Raw genomic sequence first — 15042 nt, forward strand, 5'->3', positions numbered from 1 at the left:
TGGATTATGTGGTTCTGACAAAGGTCGCCCCCAGAAGCAGCAGTAATCCCCCAGTTGCTATTATCCTAAATGATACGACAAGGCCTTCTCTTTAGCTATGAAAGACCATTTCCACCTGAAAACCAGCGAGAACTCATAGGATGTGCGGTGAGAGCCATGAGAAGCGCTGTGTGAGAGGCAACGGCCAGGTCAGATAACTCATCATACACAGGGCTCCTCACGGGCACCCACGGGCCTGAGACACTTCCCAGAGGACCTTGGCTGGCAGGAGGAGGGCGGCAGTCACCTTTCAGACTGGGGAAGGGTGTGCTCTTCTCTCTGGCTCCTTTGCTGGGCAGCGTGAGGTTTGAGAGGCTGAAGCTGGTGCTGTGGTTCCGATACAGGCTGCCTGTCCAGGGGGGCGGGCGAGAGCCGCACGTCAGGGGCGGGGGGAAGCGTCAGAGCACTCCCCTCCAGGGGCTGGAGCACCACCTCCACCCTCCTTCTCTTCAGATGTAATCCCAGTCTCTCACCTAAGCTTAGAAAGGACCACGGCTAACTTAGGGCAAACAAAAGGGCTACTGCCAAGAACGCTCAGAACCCCCAGGAACTACTTTCCCTGGCTGCCTCCCATGGTAACACCCAAGCCTCTCCTGTACTGCCGGCCCAGCACAAACGCCTGGCAGATAATGCACTTCCAGTCTGACGTTGGTACTGTCCCTTCCTGGCTTCTTAATAAAAAAAACCCTCACCATCACAATGATCCCCCCATGATGGCCTTCTCTGGCCCCTAGTCTGTCTTTAATCTTGAACTGACACCACCCTCATTTCTGGTAATATTCTCTGTGTACAAGCCAACGTCATATAGATTTCAAGGCATGTGCGTGAAAAAGTCCTTCCCCCAGGCAGAGAAGGTATTAGACATAAATCCCAAATCAAATTTGACCAGAACGTTTCCACGAGATACGTGTACAAGGGTTGTGATTTTAATAAAATGATTCCTTTTCAGTTCAACAGGCAGCTGTCTTACCCTGAAACAGACTGAAACCTCCAGGCATAAAGACAATGACTAACCTGTCCCCGTTCTCTGTTACTTCCCCCAAGAATATCTTATTTGGCATCGCTCAAAGGACCTGAGGAGGAGCTTGACAATGCCAACCCAGCCCTATGTCTGAAGTTGTAAGGAACGTCTGCCGTGGCCAGGCCCTGCCGGACCAGAGATGGGACCGAGGCGGGCAGGAGCTGCAGGCACTTACTGGCGAAAGACATGATGCCCCCGAAGCCTTCTGTGCTGTTGTTGGAGATGGTGGAGGTGGGCGAGCTCGCTCGAGAGTCCGACTCTGCGTCTGAGTCACTTGCCAGTTTCAAGCTGTTGGGCCGCAGCAGCTTTTGAGCCCTTGAACACACAGGGGCACCTCTGAGCCCCCAGGCAGGGCTGCCGAGTCCTGGGCGGACGGGCCTGACTCTACACTGCACTCCCTTCCCGCAGTCCCTCCAGGGCTATGCTGGACCTCAAGAGCTTTTGGGCTGCCGGGACTTTCTGGCCCGCCCTCGCCCCAGGGCCCACGGGGGTGAGGCCCTTCCGTCACGCCTCTGGGGCATCCGCAGGCTCTCACCGATGGCCACTGACATGCTGGCTGAATCGAGGGGTGTAACTCTCCCCCTGCTCGTCGTCTTCCTCGGGGGGAAAGCCATACTGGGGCTGGAGGCTCGGACTGTCAGAGGCTCGCCGGCGCACTGACCCCTCTCCGGGTTCTGTCTGACGGCTGTCCGCACTGCACTTGCCCACGCCAGGAGGCACAGGGGGCAGGGACTTGGGGACGCCTCCTGCCGCCTTCTCATCTGTCTCCGCTGAGTCGGCAGGTTCCTGGGGACATATTAAATACAAAGCAGTCACCTGGCGCCTGGGGTGCCTTCCCGTCTTTCTCAGCTGGGCAGGGCCAAGTCAGGCCTGGTAGATTTTTTTTTTTTTTTTTTTTTCTTTTTTTGGACGCCGACCGCTCGGGGGTCGCGTAACTAGTTAGCATGCCAGAGTCTCGTTCGTTATCGGAATTAACCAGACAAATCGCTCCACCAACTAAGAACGGCCATGCACCACCACCCACGGAATCGAGAAAGAGCTATCAATCTGTGAATCCTGTCCGTGTCCGGGCGCCTGGTAGATTTTGAGCCTGAGAAGTGTGTGAGAAACATCTCCGTGACACCCCTGTTCTCTGTGCAGATATGCACGGGGGAGATCTCAGCTCACTTCTGGGGTCAGACTGTATCTCATAGGCTCTAAACTACAGGCTCTATGCAGAGGAGGCTGGGGGAAATGCGGAGAAAGTAGCAAATTAAGTGAACGGTTTCACCCTAGCTTTCCTAACAGAGGAGGCCCCCACATCCCAAGTCACAGTTCTCACTCATCCCCTCCTCCGGGTCGTCACATACAGAGCTGGCGCCGTGGATGATGGTACTGGGGCTACTGCTGGCGGTGGTGCTGGAGCTGGAGCGCAGGGGTGGGTTTTCCTGAGAGTTCTCGCCATCCGGACCGGGCTCCTCTGCCTCCTTCTGGTTCTGCAGCTCATCAATCGCCACCTCGCTGGCATCCCCCAGCGCCGCGTGTGTCAGAGGGTCCACATCTGCCAAAACCCAAGGAAGATATGTCTGACGGACTCACTGTGCCGTCCCGTAGAAGCTATCGATGTAAAATCAACTACACTCCAATTAAAAGATTAATTTTTATAATTTTAATTCTTTAAAAAAAAAAACTTCAAGGATGGCAGCTGCAGACCTGCCGTCGCAGAACCCCAAACCCTGCCCCGAGTGGCTAATTTCTCCGATACATACTAGGAGTATCACCGTTGATGTCGCATTTCATCATCTCGCTGACAAAGTCACCAAGGGAAGAGTAAGAAGAGCTTGAGTCATCATAATCCATGCTGTCACTCCCGCTGCAGAGGGAGGAGCAAGAAAAACAAAACAGGAGAAAGGGGGCAGAGATAAGAATCGGCAACCCATGTTAGGAAAAACCAACAGAAGAGCACGTGTAACTCAAGATCAGGGAACAAGAGAGAGAATGAGAAAACGAATACAAAATCAACTGAACCATGACCCAAGGCTTCGCGGACTGATGTCTAAACCCTATGAAATCCGGCCACTGTGCTCGCGAGAGTCTGCTAGCCTTTTGAGAACCCTCCTGGTGCTGTAAGGCGCTGCTCACCTGTCGTCAGTGGGGTCAGAGTCAGAGTCTCGCTCGGGCGGCACGCTCAGCGCCTCGGCCAGCTGGGAACCGCTATCATATACTCGATAGTGGATGGGCTGCAGCTGGTGGGCGTACCACTTGGGCTTGTCACCAATCAGGGCTGGATCGAACATGTCTACCCGTGGAGGGAGAAAAGGAGACTTGAGTGGGCAACAGGGAGAGAGAAAGCAAGCAAAATGCAAAAGAAAGGTGGGAGAAAGTCTCAAGCAAAGTCAGAATGGCAGGGGCAGCCTGCAGACTGGCAGAGGAGAGCGCAAAGGGAAGAGCCATCAGGAGGACAAAACGGGAGGTGGGCGGCACAGAGCGACGGGGACTCACTGTTGTGAATCCGCTGGAAGGCGTAGTTGGTGGGGTTCAGGATCCACTCTCCAAAGTACTCCACGGCCTGAGTCCTGGCCAGTTTCTCGGCAAAAGGAGTCTGCCGGGGGCGTGAGGCTAGAAACGAGCCGGCTTGGAAAGCCACCACGGGCCGGGGGAAGAGACGCAGGGTGCGTGTGTGCATCTGAAAGCCCTGCAGCACGTTGGGGGAGTTGAAGAAACGGACCATGGCCACTCTGGAGAAGAAGGGGACGGTGAGCTGACCCGAGTCCCATGCCCTGAGGAGCAAGGATCCCCACGACCCGAGGCCTCAGACCACCTCCTGAGGTCATCATTTAACAGGCTTCCAACAGCCAGGGGAGAGGTGTCTTAAAGAATCATCAACCCGCTTCTGCACCCAAGGCCTAAAAGGTCTGAGAATATGATGAACCATTTACTCTGCTTTAACTAAGGTGGCAAATAAAACTAGATATTATCCACATTTTATAAATAATCTCTGGGCTCAGGGAAGTAATCTGCCCCAAGGTCACTGAGTGAGGAGGGACCAATTTAAGAGCTTGTGACTGTCTGGTTGGCTTGCGTGTACCTGGTTGCGACATCCACCGAATCCACATCATTGCCGTAGATGAGTGGGTTGAACTCGGTGGAAGGTGTGGACTGAAGGTCATTAGAAGGCCTTCCCAGGAGAAGGGGGATCTCCTGGCCCTCGTGGAATTTCTCCAGATTGAGGATGGGTTGGGTGTTGAGACTCATGCTGGCGAGGGCCTGCGGAACAAGAAGAAGTCCCTCACAAGTGGCTGAGTCCTGGGGGGCCAGCCAAAGTCAATTCCTAGGAAAGAGCCTTCATCTCTGAAACAAGAATCCAAACACTTTAACCTTTAGAAAACAATCTGAATTATGAAATCTTCAGCTTAAACCAATCTGATCAAGGCCACCTGATCAAACCTGAGATCCAAGGTGATAGTTTTCAAATTTGTTTCAGCTGTGAAACCTTGTTTTTCAGTTGAGATCTAGGTGGGAACATAAACAGTTGAAACCGATAAAAGTAAAGCTTCTTTGAAGGACATGAGAAACCTAGAGCCTCATATGCTCAGTGGTCACGATCTAAATCAACCCTCAGGGGCTCCACGGGCCAGTTTGAAAACCACTGGTTTATACCAGCAATGTTTGATTTTTTTTTAATCAGTTAATTTTGGGGGGCTGCACTGGGTCTTTGTTGCTGCATGCAGGCTCTCTCTAGCGTGGGGAGGAGGCTGCTCACTGCTGGGGCTTCTCCGGTTACAGTGTGGGCTCCAGGGCGCATGGGCTTCAGTAGCGGCATGCGGAATCTTCCCCAGCCAGGGACTGAACCCATGTGCCCTGCACTGGCAGACAGATTCTCAACCACCACACCACCAGGGCAGTCCCAGCAGGGTTTCTTCAATGTTACGAGCATAGGAATCACCTGGGGATGTGGCTGCATGCGAATTCTGATTCAGTATGTCTGAGGTGATTCTGCACGTTTAACAAGCCCAGGTGATACTGATGCTGCTGGTCCAGGGACCTCACTTTGAGTGACAGGGGTCAGAATATAGGATCTGTGAGCCCAGGGATCTTAGCTCCTACGAACATGTAAAGTACAATTCTGACTGTACTTCTCCATCTCATTAGTCATACTAAAGCAATCACTGAGAATGAAAACACAGCAAAGGAAGACAGCTAGAGAACCTTCTGAATTTGCTATCCTCACCACACTCTGCAGTTACCAGATATCATATTGCATCAGCAGTGATGGAGCCAAGTGAGAGAAAGAGGGATGACACGAAATGACTCATTTAAATCCAAACGGATTTCACCTAGAGGTATTGCTAAGTAACTGAGACAACACAGAGAGAGATTTCTGAAGACGCTTCAAATGAGGGGTTCCTAAAAAGAAACACAGAGCCATCTACTGGTGGTCCTACACAACACACACAGCCGGGCAGGGGACCCGGGTCTCAGCACGGTTTACCTTCAGGTACTGTGTTCAGCATGCAGAGGAAGAAGAAAACCAATCAATGAAAATGCGCTTACGGGGTTTCCTCTAAGGGAGGAAGTTCTGAAGAAATGATTCTGTAGGGACCAGAGATCAATTCAAGAGAAAAACATGAAAGGAGCCAGACTGTCCAAACTGCTGACTCCCTCCTTAGGAGACAGAATACTCCGAGGCCGTTAAGAAGGGTGGCTGTGACCAACGCCACAATGTGAAGGGTGGTGTTATGCACTAGAGGGTGGGTGGGGCACACACCGTGAATGAAACGGAATCTAAACGGCTCTTTTCTGAGATTCACCCCACCACCCCGAGATGGGATACCCCACTTCTCTGAAGCCCGCCCACGGCTAAAGAAATCTACCCGACTGGAAGTCGGCAGGGAGACCGGCTCTCTCAACAGCTGCTGCTGCTCCCCTTCCTTAGCTCCCCTCTTCACCCACCTGCTTCAAATGCTTCTTCAACTCTAACGATTCCGGTTCTGGCAGGATAGGCAGCACTTCCGCATTGGTGGGGGCAATCACCTGCACCAGAGATAGAGCAAAGGTGCGACCTCAGAATGAGTTGTTCCAGACTTTCTCTCATGTAAGGGTAAGGAACAAGAATAGGAAATTAGGTACACAATGTTGTTGTTTTTAGTCACGAAGTCGTGTCTGACTCTTTTGCGACCCCATGGACTGGAGCCCGCCAGGCTCCTCCATCCATGGGATTTCTCAGCAAGAATACTGCAGTGGGAAAACATTTCCTTCTCCAGGGGATCTTCCTGACCCAGGGATCGAACCTGCATCTCCTGCTTGGCAGGCGGATACTTTACCATCTGAGCTACCAGGGAAGCCCCTTATATGTATACAATACTATTATACACATTAAAATACACACATTATATATGCATGTATATAAATATATATATACGCATATATATGACAGATATACACACTTGAAACAGTATACCTAAATGTTCTTGGTGACTCTCCCTAGCCAACAGGCTCACGGGATTGTGCCACGTCTTAGCTATGGCACGGGGGATCTTCCATCTTTGGGATGGCATATGCGTTCTTCAGTTGCAACATGCAGGATCTTTTAGTTGCAGCATGCAAACTCTTAGTTCTAGTTCCCTGATCAGGAATCGAACCTGGGCCCCTTGCATAGGGAGCATGGACTCTTAGCCACTGGACCACCAGGGCAGAATGAGGATCATGGTTTTTGTTTCATTCCTTGTACTTTTATTTTCACTCTCTAAAGTTTTATGGCAAACACATATAAAGGGCTACCTACCGAAGCTTGAACGTATTCACAGAATGTTAATAATATACTTTTTAAAAGTCTGCATTAAAAGGCAGTTTCTTACTAGAAACTACACTCCCAGAAAACCAGGAGATGACCTATGCCATAGGTTAATAATTCTGCAACCATAACTGCTCTGCTGCTCTTGGAAGATGCGGGGAAGCATTTAACGCCAGCAAAACTAAATCTTATAATTCTCTGGGTCCTAACCAAGAGCCGATCAAGACAATAAAGTAAAAGCAGCACCTTTTTTTTTAAAAAAGTTGTTTCAGTGAGTTTCACAGTAGCAATCACAAATTTAGGCCCTTCCTGGCAGTAATCTAGAAAAACAGAACACATTCCTATTCTAGACCCCATGGAGCCTCAGACAAGGGGCCTCACCCTATTGCTGTCCAGATCTACTAGCCACACATCATCAGGCATTTTGAAGTCCAGTTTGTAGAGGAAGAAGCTGGCAGGGACCCCGATGATGTACGGTGTTGGAGCCAACAGCAGCTGAGGAAAAGACAAGGAACAAAACCAAAACCTGCTGTGATCACTCGTCAGGTCAAGATTTTTCCAGGGGAGGAAAACACAGGTCCACAATGCCTTTTCTAAAATCCTTGAAGGCAGATGTGTTCCAAAGTTCAGAATGCTTCAGATTTTAGAGAAGTAACAGTATATATTATACATATTATGTACCACCTGCAGTGGGGTAGCCAGTAGCCTATAATTCCTGACATTAACTGTGGTAAATAAAAACTATAAATAGTGGATCCATGTATATGTATGGCTGAGTCTCTTCACTGTTCCCCTGAAATTATCATAACACCGTTAATCAGCTATACCCCAATACAAAAAAAAGAAGTTTAAAAAAGAAAAGCCTAAATAGCCTAGGTTTTCCCACCAGATCAGTTCAGATTTTGTGGACAAATAACTTATAACAAGGAATTCAGGACCAGGACTGACCTACAACTTCTTTGGGCATGGAGCCTTCACCTGGACAGTGTCAGAACAGAGGTGACAGAGCCACAAGACGCCTTGAGACTCACCTGTTCTGCGGATGCCATGCAGGTGGGCAGCAGTGGGATAACAGGAAACATATACTCCAAGGGGTAGATCATTGCCACAAATGCCATCACGGACATGGAGAGGGCGTTGTAGTCTCGGGACTGGAGCACGACCTGCCGCAAACCATACCAGAAGGATTGCTCGACAGAATAAGTAAGGCTGAAGTGAAAAGAGCCTCTGACATTACAATTTAATTTTTTTTCACCAAGGCCACGGCCCTGGGACCTTAGTTTCCACACTTATCACTGCCCTACACCCCGCCTGCCTGTCACCTCCCACTGTAAGCACTGCCCAAATCCTCGAGTCACTCCTTTACCTTCTTAGTTCTTGTTCCTCAAATCCCAGGATGACTCATCAGTACAGAATTACTGAGATTTCCAGAGAATTAGACTGGTACAGTTGAGATGAATTCAGCTGAGTGCCAAGCTCTCTGGATATATCCCACACGATGCTCAGTCGCTTAGTCATGTCAAACTCATTGCAACCCTACGGACCATAGCCTGCCAAGGATCCTCTGTCCATGGGATTTCCCAGGCAAGAATACTGGAGTGAGTTGCCATTTGCTCCTCCAGTGGATCTTCCTGACCCAGGGATCGAGTCCATGGTTCCTGCACTGGCAGGCAGATTCTTTACCACTGAGCCCCCTAACCCCCACGATGCTGGTACCTTAATTCAACCCTCACCCACTGAGAACCTGCAGTATACCTGGTATCATGTTATCTCTTGGAGATGAGGTGACGAAAAAGATGCAGTCCCTAATCCTCATCTCTGATGGTCTAGCCTCTGCCACACTTCAAAGTCCTTCCCCTAGAACGGTCTAGAACGCTGCCCTCTCACCTTGTGCTCTAAGAGGATGCAGGTGAGCACCTGGAGACAGGCGTCCACACCCAGAAGTTCCAGGGGGAGGTGCAGTGGGAAGTCCACTAGGGTGAATCGAGAGGGGTCTGGGAGAGCAAAGGTCAGAGCCTGCTGGAGCTCCTGGGGCAGGACCTCGATGTCCACTCGCTTCTGCCCCGAGATGGGTACCGGGGAGCGCAGCAACCGGTAGATCCAGGCCTCAATCTCCCGGAGGTCATGCAGCAGGGCACTTGACTTTTCCTCCACTAACAACGATCCAGTAAAGATGCGCCACATAGTGTCCCTGAGGAGCAGACGGCAGGGAGCAGACACATGAGCACTGGGAGCTGATACCTCACGGCAGTCCAGCATAACCACAGAGCATCTAATGATGGCAACTGGAGAAGACCTCTCTATGGGCTCAGCCAGGACCACAGGGTGCACACAAGGGTGATGACAAGTGCAAAATGTACACACAGCAAGGACTTCGTGTCCTGCCCATCCTGAAACACCCAACTCCTCAGCATCACTCCAAGCACGACCATGGAAGGAGGTCTAACTCTGCAGCAGTCTTTCACTTCCCTGGATTAACATTAAGCATTTAAGGAGGTCTGAGGGACCTCAGGTTTTAGAGGGAAATCCCCACGCCCCTCACCAGCCAACTACCCCTCAACTCCAGCCGCCTCCCCTATTCCGAGCGGCGGTGGTGAACCATACCTCTGTATGCCTCGAGGGAGGCCCAGTTTCTTGCCCAGCAGGCGCTCACTGCAGCAGTCCACCAGACGCTTGAGGGTGTACAGACACTCGCGGAAGGTGGAGAAGAAGGGGTAGTGGCTGAGCACACACAGGGACGTCAGTGTGCTGTTGCGGGACCGGCTCCCTGCCTTGGCCCGGCGTCTGGCCCGCGGAGACTGGCTCACGTCCGGGGTGGAGTCGACACTGGGCGGCTGCAGGGACGGGCTGCTCTCCGAGGTCTCGGGGCCCACCTCCTCGGAGGTGCAGGGGGCTCGAGGCCCTTCCTTCCCCCGGGACCCTGGCCCAGCCTCCCCCTTTTCCTTAGGCACACGCTTTTGGAAGGAGCGGTAGAAGTTGACGCAGATGCCATAACGGGTGACACCAGTGTCCTTGTCCGTGAGGGTGAAGACAAAAGAGGTGTCATCCCGCAGGGTCATGCGCCGCTGCCGCACACTGAGGCAGCCCTCTGGCTGGCAGAAGAACACGACATCCGGGGGCAGGGGAAACTCCGCATGGTCCTCTAGCGGGTACCGCCGTAGCAGTTCCGGAGTCTGGGCCACACTGTCACTGCTCGGGTGCCTGGAGAACATACGGACAAGGTCAGCAGCCTGAAGGGACAGCATGCTCTTTCGGGTTTTAACCACAGTAAAAAAAAGAAATAAATAATAATAATAATTTAACCACAGTGGAGCAATAAATGCTCTTTTGGATAAAGCAACCTAGCTGCAGGACCTGGGAAAACATGGCACATTGAGGTCTGTGCTGCCATGAAGATGCCTATCCTGAAATGAAAGGCAAATGGTGACAGTAAAATTACCACCAACACCATAAGATGACTAACATTTTTCAAGGTGTATTCGCTAATGAATTCCCCAAGGAGCATAGGTAGACAGAAAAGGAGCACAACATACTTTTCCTTTTTTACGAAATAAGGAAGCTGAAGTAGATAGAGTGTATTTGCTCAAAAATCACAAAAGATGCTAGTTAAGAGCAGAGGTTTGCTCCTTCTCTTCCTCCAGGCCAGTAGTCTCGATCTGCCTGTTTTGTTTTTCCAACTGGCAGCAAGGTTCCCATCAGGGTCAAATAACAGAAGAATGAGATATGCAAAGCAATGTGGAAGTAGGGAAGGGGATTCCTTACAGATCTTGTGGCTACCCCAGATGCCTAGAGAAAATCAGTCACTTCTTGGTTACCTGGCCCCTACGATCACTAGGTAGTCAAGCAACCGAGAACAGGACTTCTTCTTTTGCACCATGGCTCAAATTCATCAATCCATCTCAGAGAAACTCCAAGGCACCAGGCACGGAGTCAACGTTCCCAGGAGGAATTCTGATGTTATCTGAAAATCCAAGCCTAACAGGAAAAAAAAGTACTAATAAGATCCACTGTTTCACCTGAGAGACTCATCCCTCTCCACGTCAACCCAGGTCAGAAGATCTTCCATTCTACTATGGAAGAGAGGAGAACATGACACTTTTCCCAGTCTAGAGCTCTGTCCGGGCTTATGAGCTCACAGAGTCACACGTCATGAAATAGGATAAGTAATGGCTCATCTGCCCATCCCTACAAACCAGGCCGTTTCCAGCCTCACTCCTGGGGCCTGGTTCTGAAAAACAGGCCTAGTCAGTCCAATCGGGACTCAATTATCGTAATAACAAAAATTAAGTCACTTTCAGGACTGCTCCAGGGTGCATCAGGATCAAACCAGACTCTCTAATCAGAACTCATCTGCACTCCTGGCTCTAGGTAAAAACCTAATTATTCTGTTCCAACATTCTGCATTCAGCTTGATGTGAAACTGCCCTATAGACGAACTTAATGGCACTCAGACAACAACAACAGATGGCTACTCTACCCCATGCGATCTCAAGTGAGGACTCTCTCTGCCCCAGCTGCTTCCTCCATACCATTTTTCTCCCTTCTTTAAGCAAGAAAGGGGCTGAGTGGCTACAGATACTAGCTCTGCCCTTGGTGCTGAATCATAGTTTTCCACCTCTATCGTGGTCCCAGGATTTGAATCAGTAATACACTACACACGGATGAGGCCCTGTCCTTCTGGATCTTAGACATAAAGAATCTAAAGGCAGAGACAACAAGATTTCTGTGAGGAGAGGGAGAGGTGCTCAGGGAAATTTCTAAACCACAGTCCAAAAATTAGAAAAAGCTTCCATGACTTACCCTGGAGAAAGAAATGGCAACCCACTCCAGCATTCTTGCCTGAAGAATCCCATGGACAGAGGAGCCTGGTGGGCTACTGTCCTTGGGGTTGCAAAGAGTCAGACATGACAGAGCGACTGAGCACTCACTCACTCCATGTCTTAACTGCAATTTATTTCCTGTTCAATTTCCATATACTTCCCTAAATAAAGTGTTTCACTCCATGCCAAGGCCACTTTCAGCGCCTCCAGCATTGCACCTCTGCGTGCCACACACGGCCACACTAGGACCTTGTTCACTGCACACACAGAACCCCACTGCACTACACACACTCTTACACGCCACTCCCTTTTTGCCGCTGCATGTACAATGCAAACACTCCCTGTAGGCTTAAGGCTCTACCTGATCTAGATGAGAAGTTATATCTTTTTTCTCTCCTATTTAACAATTTTTAAAAACTATTTACAGCACCTCTCAAACCCTCAAAATACTTCTCCCTCCTTTCCCTTGCTCCCCATAGACGGCCTGCAGGTAATAGGATTCGGTTTTGTCTCCATAGCAACTCTGGCTCCAGCACTATTTATAGCAGAGCTGCCACCCCTCCCCTGCTTGGTGACCGCACAGTGCTAGCAGCTGCTACCCCTAACAATTTATTCTCCTTGAATCTAGAGACACCTCTTCCACTGACCGCATCTACCAATTATCACGTTATCTTCTCCCTCGTGGGCCTTTAGTTTGCACTTGGTTCTAATTCTGGATTTTCTTAAGAGATTATCTCCTTTCTATACAACCAAAACCAAGTTCCCAAGCTTGCCGTATACTCATTTCTAGGCATCGCTACCACCGCAAAAGCCCTCTAGGTCTCCTCACTGCTATGGAATCATGAGCATACTGCAGAATGTGGAGCACTGTTAAGAGAGCTCCTCCCAAGCAGAATGAGAAGGAGAGGGAAACACAGAAATGAAATGGGAAGACGGATAAAAGCATAACTCATTCTCTAAAGAATTACGTGTTTGTGATGGTCATTTTATGATATATTTAAATGTCAGATCACTGTTGTACATCTGAAACTAACATAACAGTGTACTGTCAACCACACTTCAATAAAAATGTTTGCTCCAATAAAAAAGAATCATGTGGAAAATGCCTAGTGAGAGCCAAAACACCTTAAAATAAAACAGAATTTGCAGGACCAGAGCTCAAGGCTGAGCCTTGAAATCTATATTTACACTGAAAACCAGGAGTCCTTTACAACCAAAAATCTCGAAGATCACACCTGAAGCGGCTTCTACTGATATACCAGGCATCGGACCTCTATCCTTGGTGGGATCCCAGCCCCCTCTGAACTGAGAATCACTTAATAAAACTGAAATCATTATCATGCTCTACAGTGTTCATCTCCCTCCAAAGCCACAAGGACCCAGAGATGTCATGACCATTTCAGCCACTCGAGATAGGATGGATTTTTAGTCTCGGCTCATATCTCATCAACAGCCACTGCCTTCAGTTATTCAGATTGCAGAGATAACCAAGACTTTCCTACCCATTCTCTCCCTTCTCCCCTCCTCACAAAGACTCTTGATCCTCTAACAGTACCTATAGCTCACACTCTGTCTTCACATCCACCCACTCGGCCTCTAGCCTCATAACTAAACGTAAAACCCATTATTAGCCCCTATATTCCAAAGGCAGCAATCTCCAAACGCAAACCTACCTGCTGAAGTTCTACACAGTTACCATCCACTACATCCACAGAGCTTTAAATTATATGTCTTTTCAGCTTACAAATGGTCACAAGGACCAGCTCCTTGGATCTGTCCCCCGTTTGGGGCAGGATGTTAATAGTAAAACCACAGGAACCAGAAAGTGATATGACATCTTCGCTGACGTGAGCAACGACAGGAGGCTCTCTCCTCTCCCCCTCCTCCCCAGGCAGTGACCTTGCAAGCGCATCAGCATAGACTGGTCCAGCTTGGGGAAGAAGGAGAGCAAGAAGGCAGGCGCTAGGCAGGGATGGGGAAGAGGGGAGGACAGGAACAGGAGGACGAATTTAGAGGTGCACGAGGACGAGCAGGGAAGCTGTTGCAGGAAAGATTGAACAACGGCGTCTCCACTCACCAACAAGCCAATTTTGAAACACCGAATGAAAAACAAATTTTTTTCTTAAAGAACCAAATGTCCTTCTTCAAAACCTAACCAAAGATAAGCCGCGCGCGTGCGCGCACACACATATACACAAGCGCACAGAAACACACACACACACACACGCTCGCCATGTGCTTAGCAGGGCTCGGGCCCCCGAGCTGGACAGCTCTGCCCGCCCCCTCACCTGCTGGACAGTTCTCCCCCGGCCCCCGCCCCGGAACCAGGGCCGCCAGCCCGCCTCGCAGGAACCCAGCCCTGCAGCCGCGAACTGCGCCCAGGCTCGCAGCCCGAACCCCCTCAGCGGCCCGGACGCCCCCACCTCCAGCCCCACCGCCCCCTTTCCTTACCGATCCCTGCTCTGCCTCTCGAGACCCCCAAACCCTCTCACACGCCTTTGGGGCCTCCTTAGAGATCCCTTCCCCCTGGAGCCCCTGTTCCCTCCCAGGATCCGTTTCCCCCCGAGGAACCCAATCCCCAACACCTTCCTAGGGCCCCCAGTGGCCCGGACCTTCCTACCTCCCGGGCCTAGGGGGACCGGCCGGGCTCGGCTGGACGTCCCCGGGCAAGCCGGGTGTCAGTGGCTCCCCGGCCAGGGCGCCGCTCGGAGCGCTAGCCAGTTCCGCGTCTGCACCAGGGGGGCGCGCACCACTCGGACTAGGTGAAGGAAGGGGAGGCTGAGGGGGGCCGGGGGCCGTACCATTCACCCCCTGGGGGTAGGGGGGGACGGGGCTGCACCAAGCCGTGCGCCGAAGGGCGGAGCCAGTCTCTGGAGAAGGGCGTTTACGCTCACACCTAGGCGTGAGGGAGTGGGGGCGCGACGGGGCGCGCGGCGCTGGCCCAGCGCCTCTACGTGCCAAGGGGAGGACCCACGGGAACGCTCTGGGTATAGGTTGCGCAAACATTTCAGTTCGACACGGTAATAGAGCCCATTTCGATGACGGGAGGTTCACCCTGGAAACGACTTCTCAAAATAAGCTGCTCTCAGACTCTCTCGCCGTTCCCTTCACCTCACGTCCCTCCCCCACCCCCGCGCGCGCTTTGGAAGCGCCCAGCCGCCCATGTAGGGAAGCCGGCGGCCGCGGCGGCGGAGCCTACCAACTTCGGACGGCGGGGGGGAGGAACTTGAGGCCGGAAGGCGCGGCCGCGGTATCACCTACGCCCGGTGCGCTCCAAGGAAGGGGGCGTGGGCGGCGCCGCGGCGCCCGCTGGGAAATGCAGTCCAGCCCTTCTGAGAGGCTCAACCTGGGACGCGGCAGCCTCCCCTTCGCCTTAGAGGACTTTTTTT

At 51.4% G+C, this 15042-nt stretch overlaps 1 protein-coding gene across 16 annotated transcripts in view; it reads right to left on the bottom strand.

The window, feature by feature from the left end:
• Positions 1 to 14582, bottom strand: part of MADD (MAP kinase activating death domain) — a 39267-nt gene extending 24685 nt beyond the window's left edge. For 14 of the 16 annotated variants that reach the window (XM_065945344.1, XM_065945350.1, XM_065945341.1 and 11 more), the window contains exons 1-15: positions 14274 to 14426; positions 10649 to 10808; positions 9438 to 10034; positions 8721 to 9024; positions 7865 to 7996; positions 7215 to 7328; positions 5993 to 6073; positions 4128 to 4306; positions 3542 to 3777; positions 3182 to 3338; positions 2809 to 2912; positions 2410 to 2600; positions 1596 to 1846; positions 1236 to 1375; positions 287 to 388 (exon numbers count right to left, since the gene is read on the bottom strand). In XM_065945344.1, coding sequence (XP_065801416.1) covers positions 287 to 388; positions 1236 to 1375; positions 1596 to 1846; positions 2410 to 2600; positions 2809 to 2912; positions 3182 to 3338; positions 3542 to 3777; positions 4128 to 4306; positions 5993 to 6073; positions 7215 to 7328; positions 7865 to 7996; positions 8721 to 9024; positions 9438 to 10034; positions 10649 to 10710 — 2650 coding nt within the window. In that variant the 5' untranslated portion in view covers positions 10711 to 10808; positions 14274 to 14426. Of the gene's footprint in view, positions 1 to 286; positions 389 to 1235; positions 1376 to 1595; positions 1847 to 2409; positions 2601 to 2808; positions 2913 to 3181; positions 3339 to 3541; positions 3778 to 4127; positions 4307 to 5992; positions 6074 to 7214; positions 7329 to 7864; positions 7997 to 8720; positions 9025 to 9437; positions 10035 to 10648; positions 10809 to 13326; positions 13420 to 14273; positions 14427 to 14454 lie in introns of those variants that run through there. The other 2 variants (XM_065945335.1, XM_065945336.1) reach the window with 2 other exon arrangements.
• Between the last annotated feature and the right edge of the window lie 460 nt (positions 14583 to 15042).

Source organism: Muntiacus reevesi, chromosome 9, assembly GCF_963930625.1.
Source record: "Muntiacus reevesi chromosome 9, mMunRee1.1, whole genome shotgun sequence".
NCBI lineage: Eukaryota > Metazoa > Chordata > Mammalia > Artiodactyla > Cervidae > Muntiacus > Muntiacus reevesi.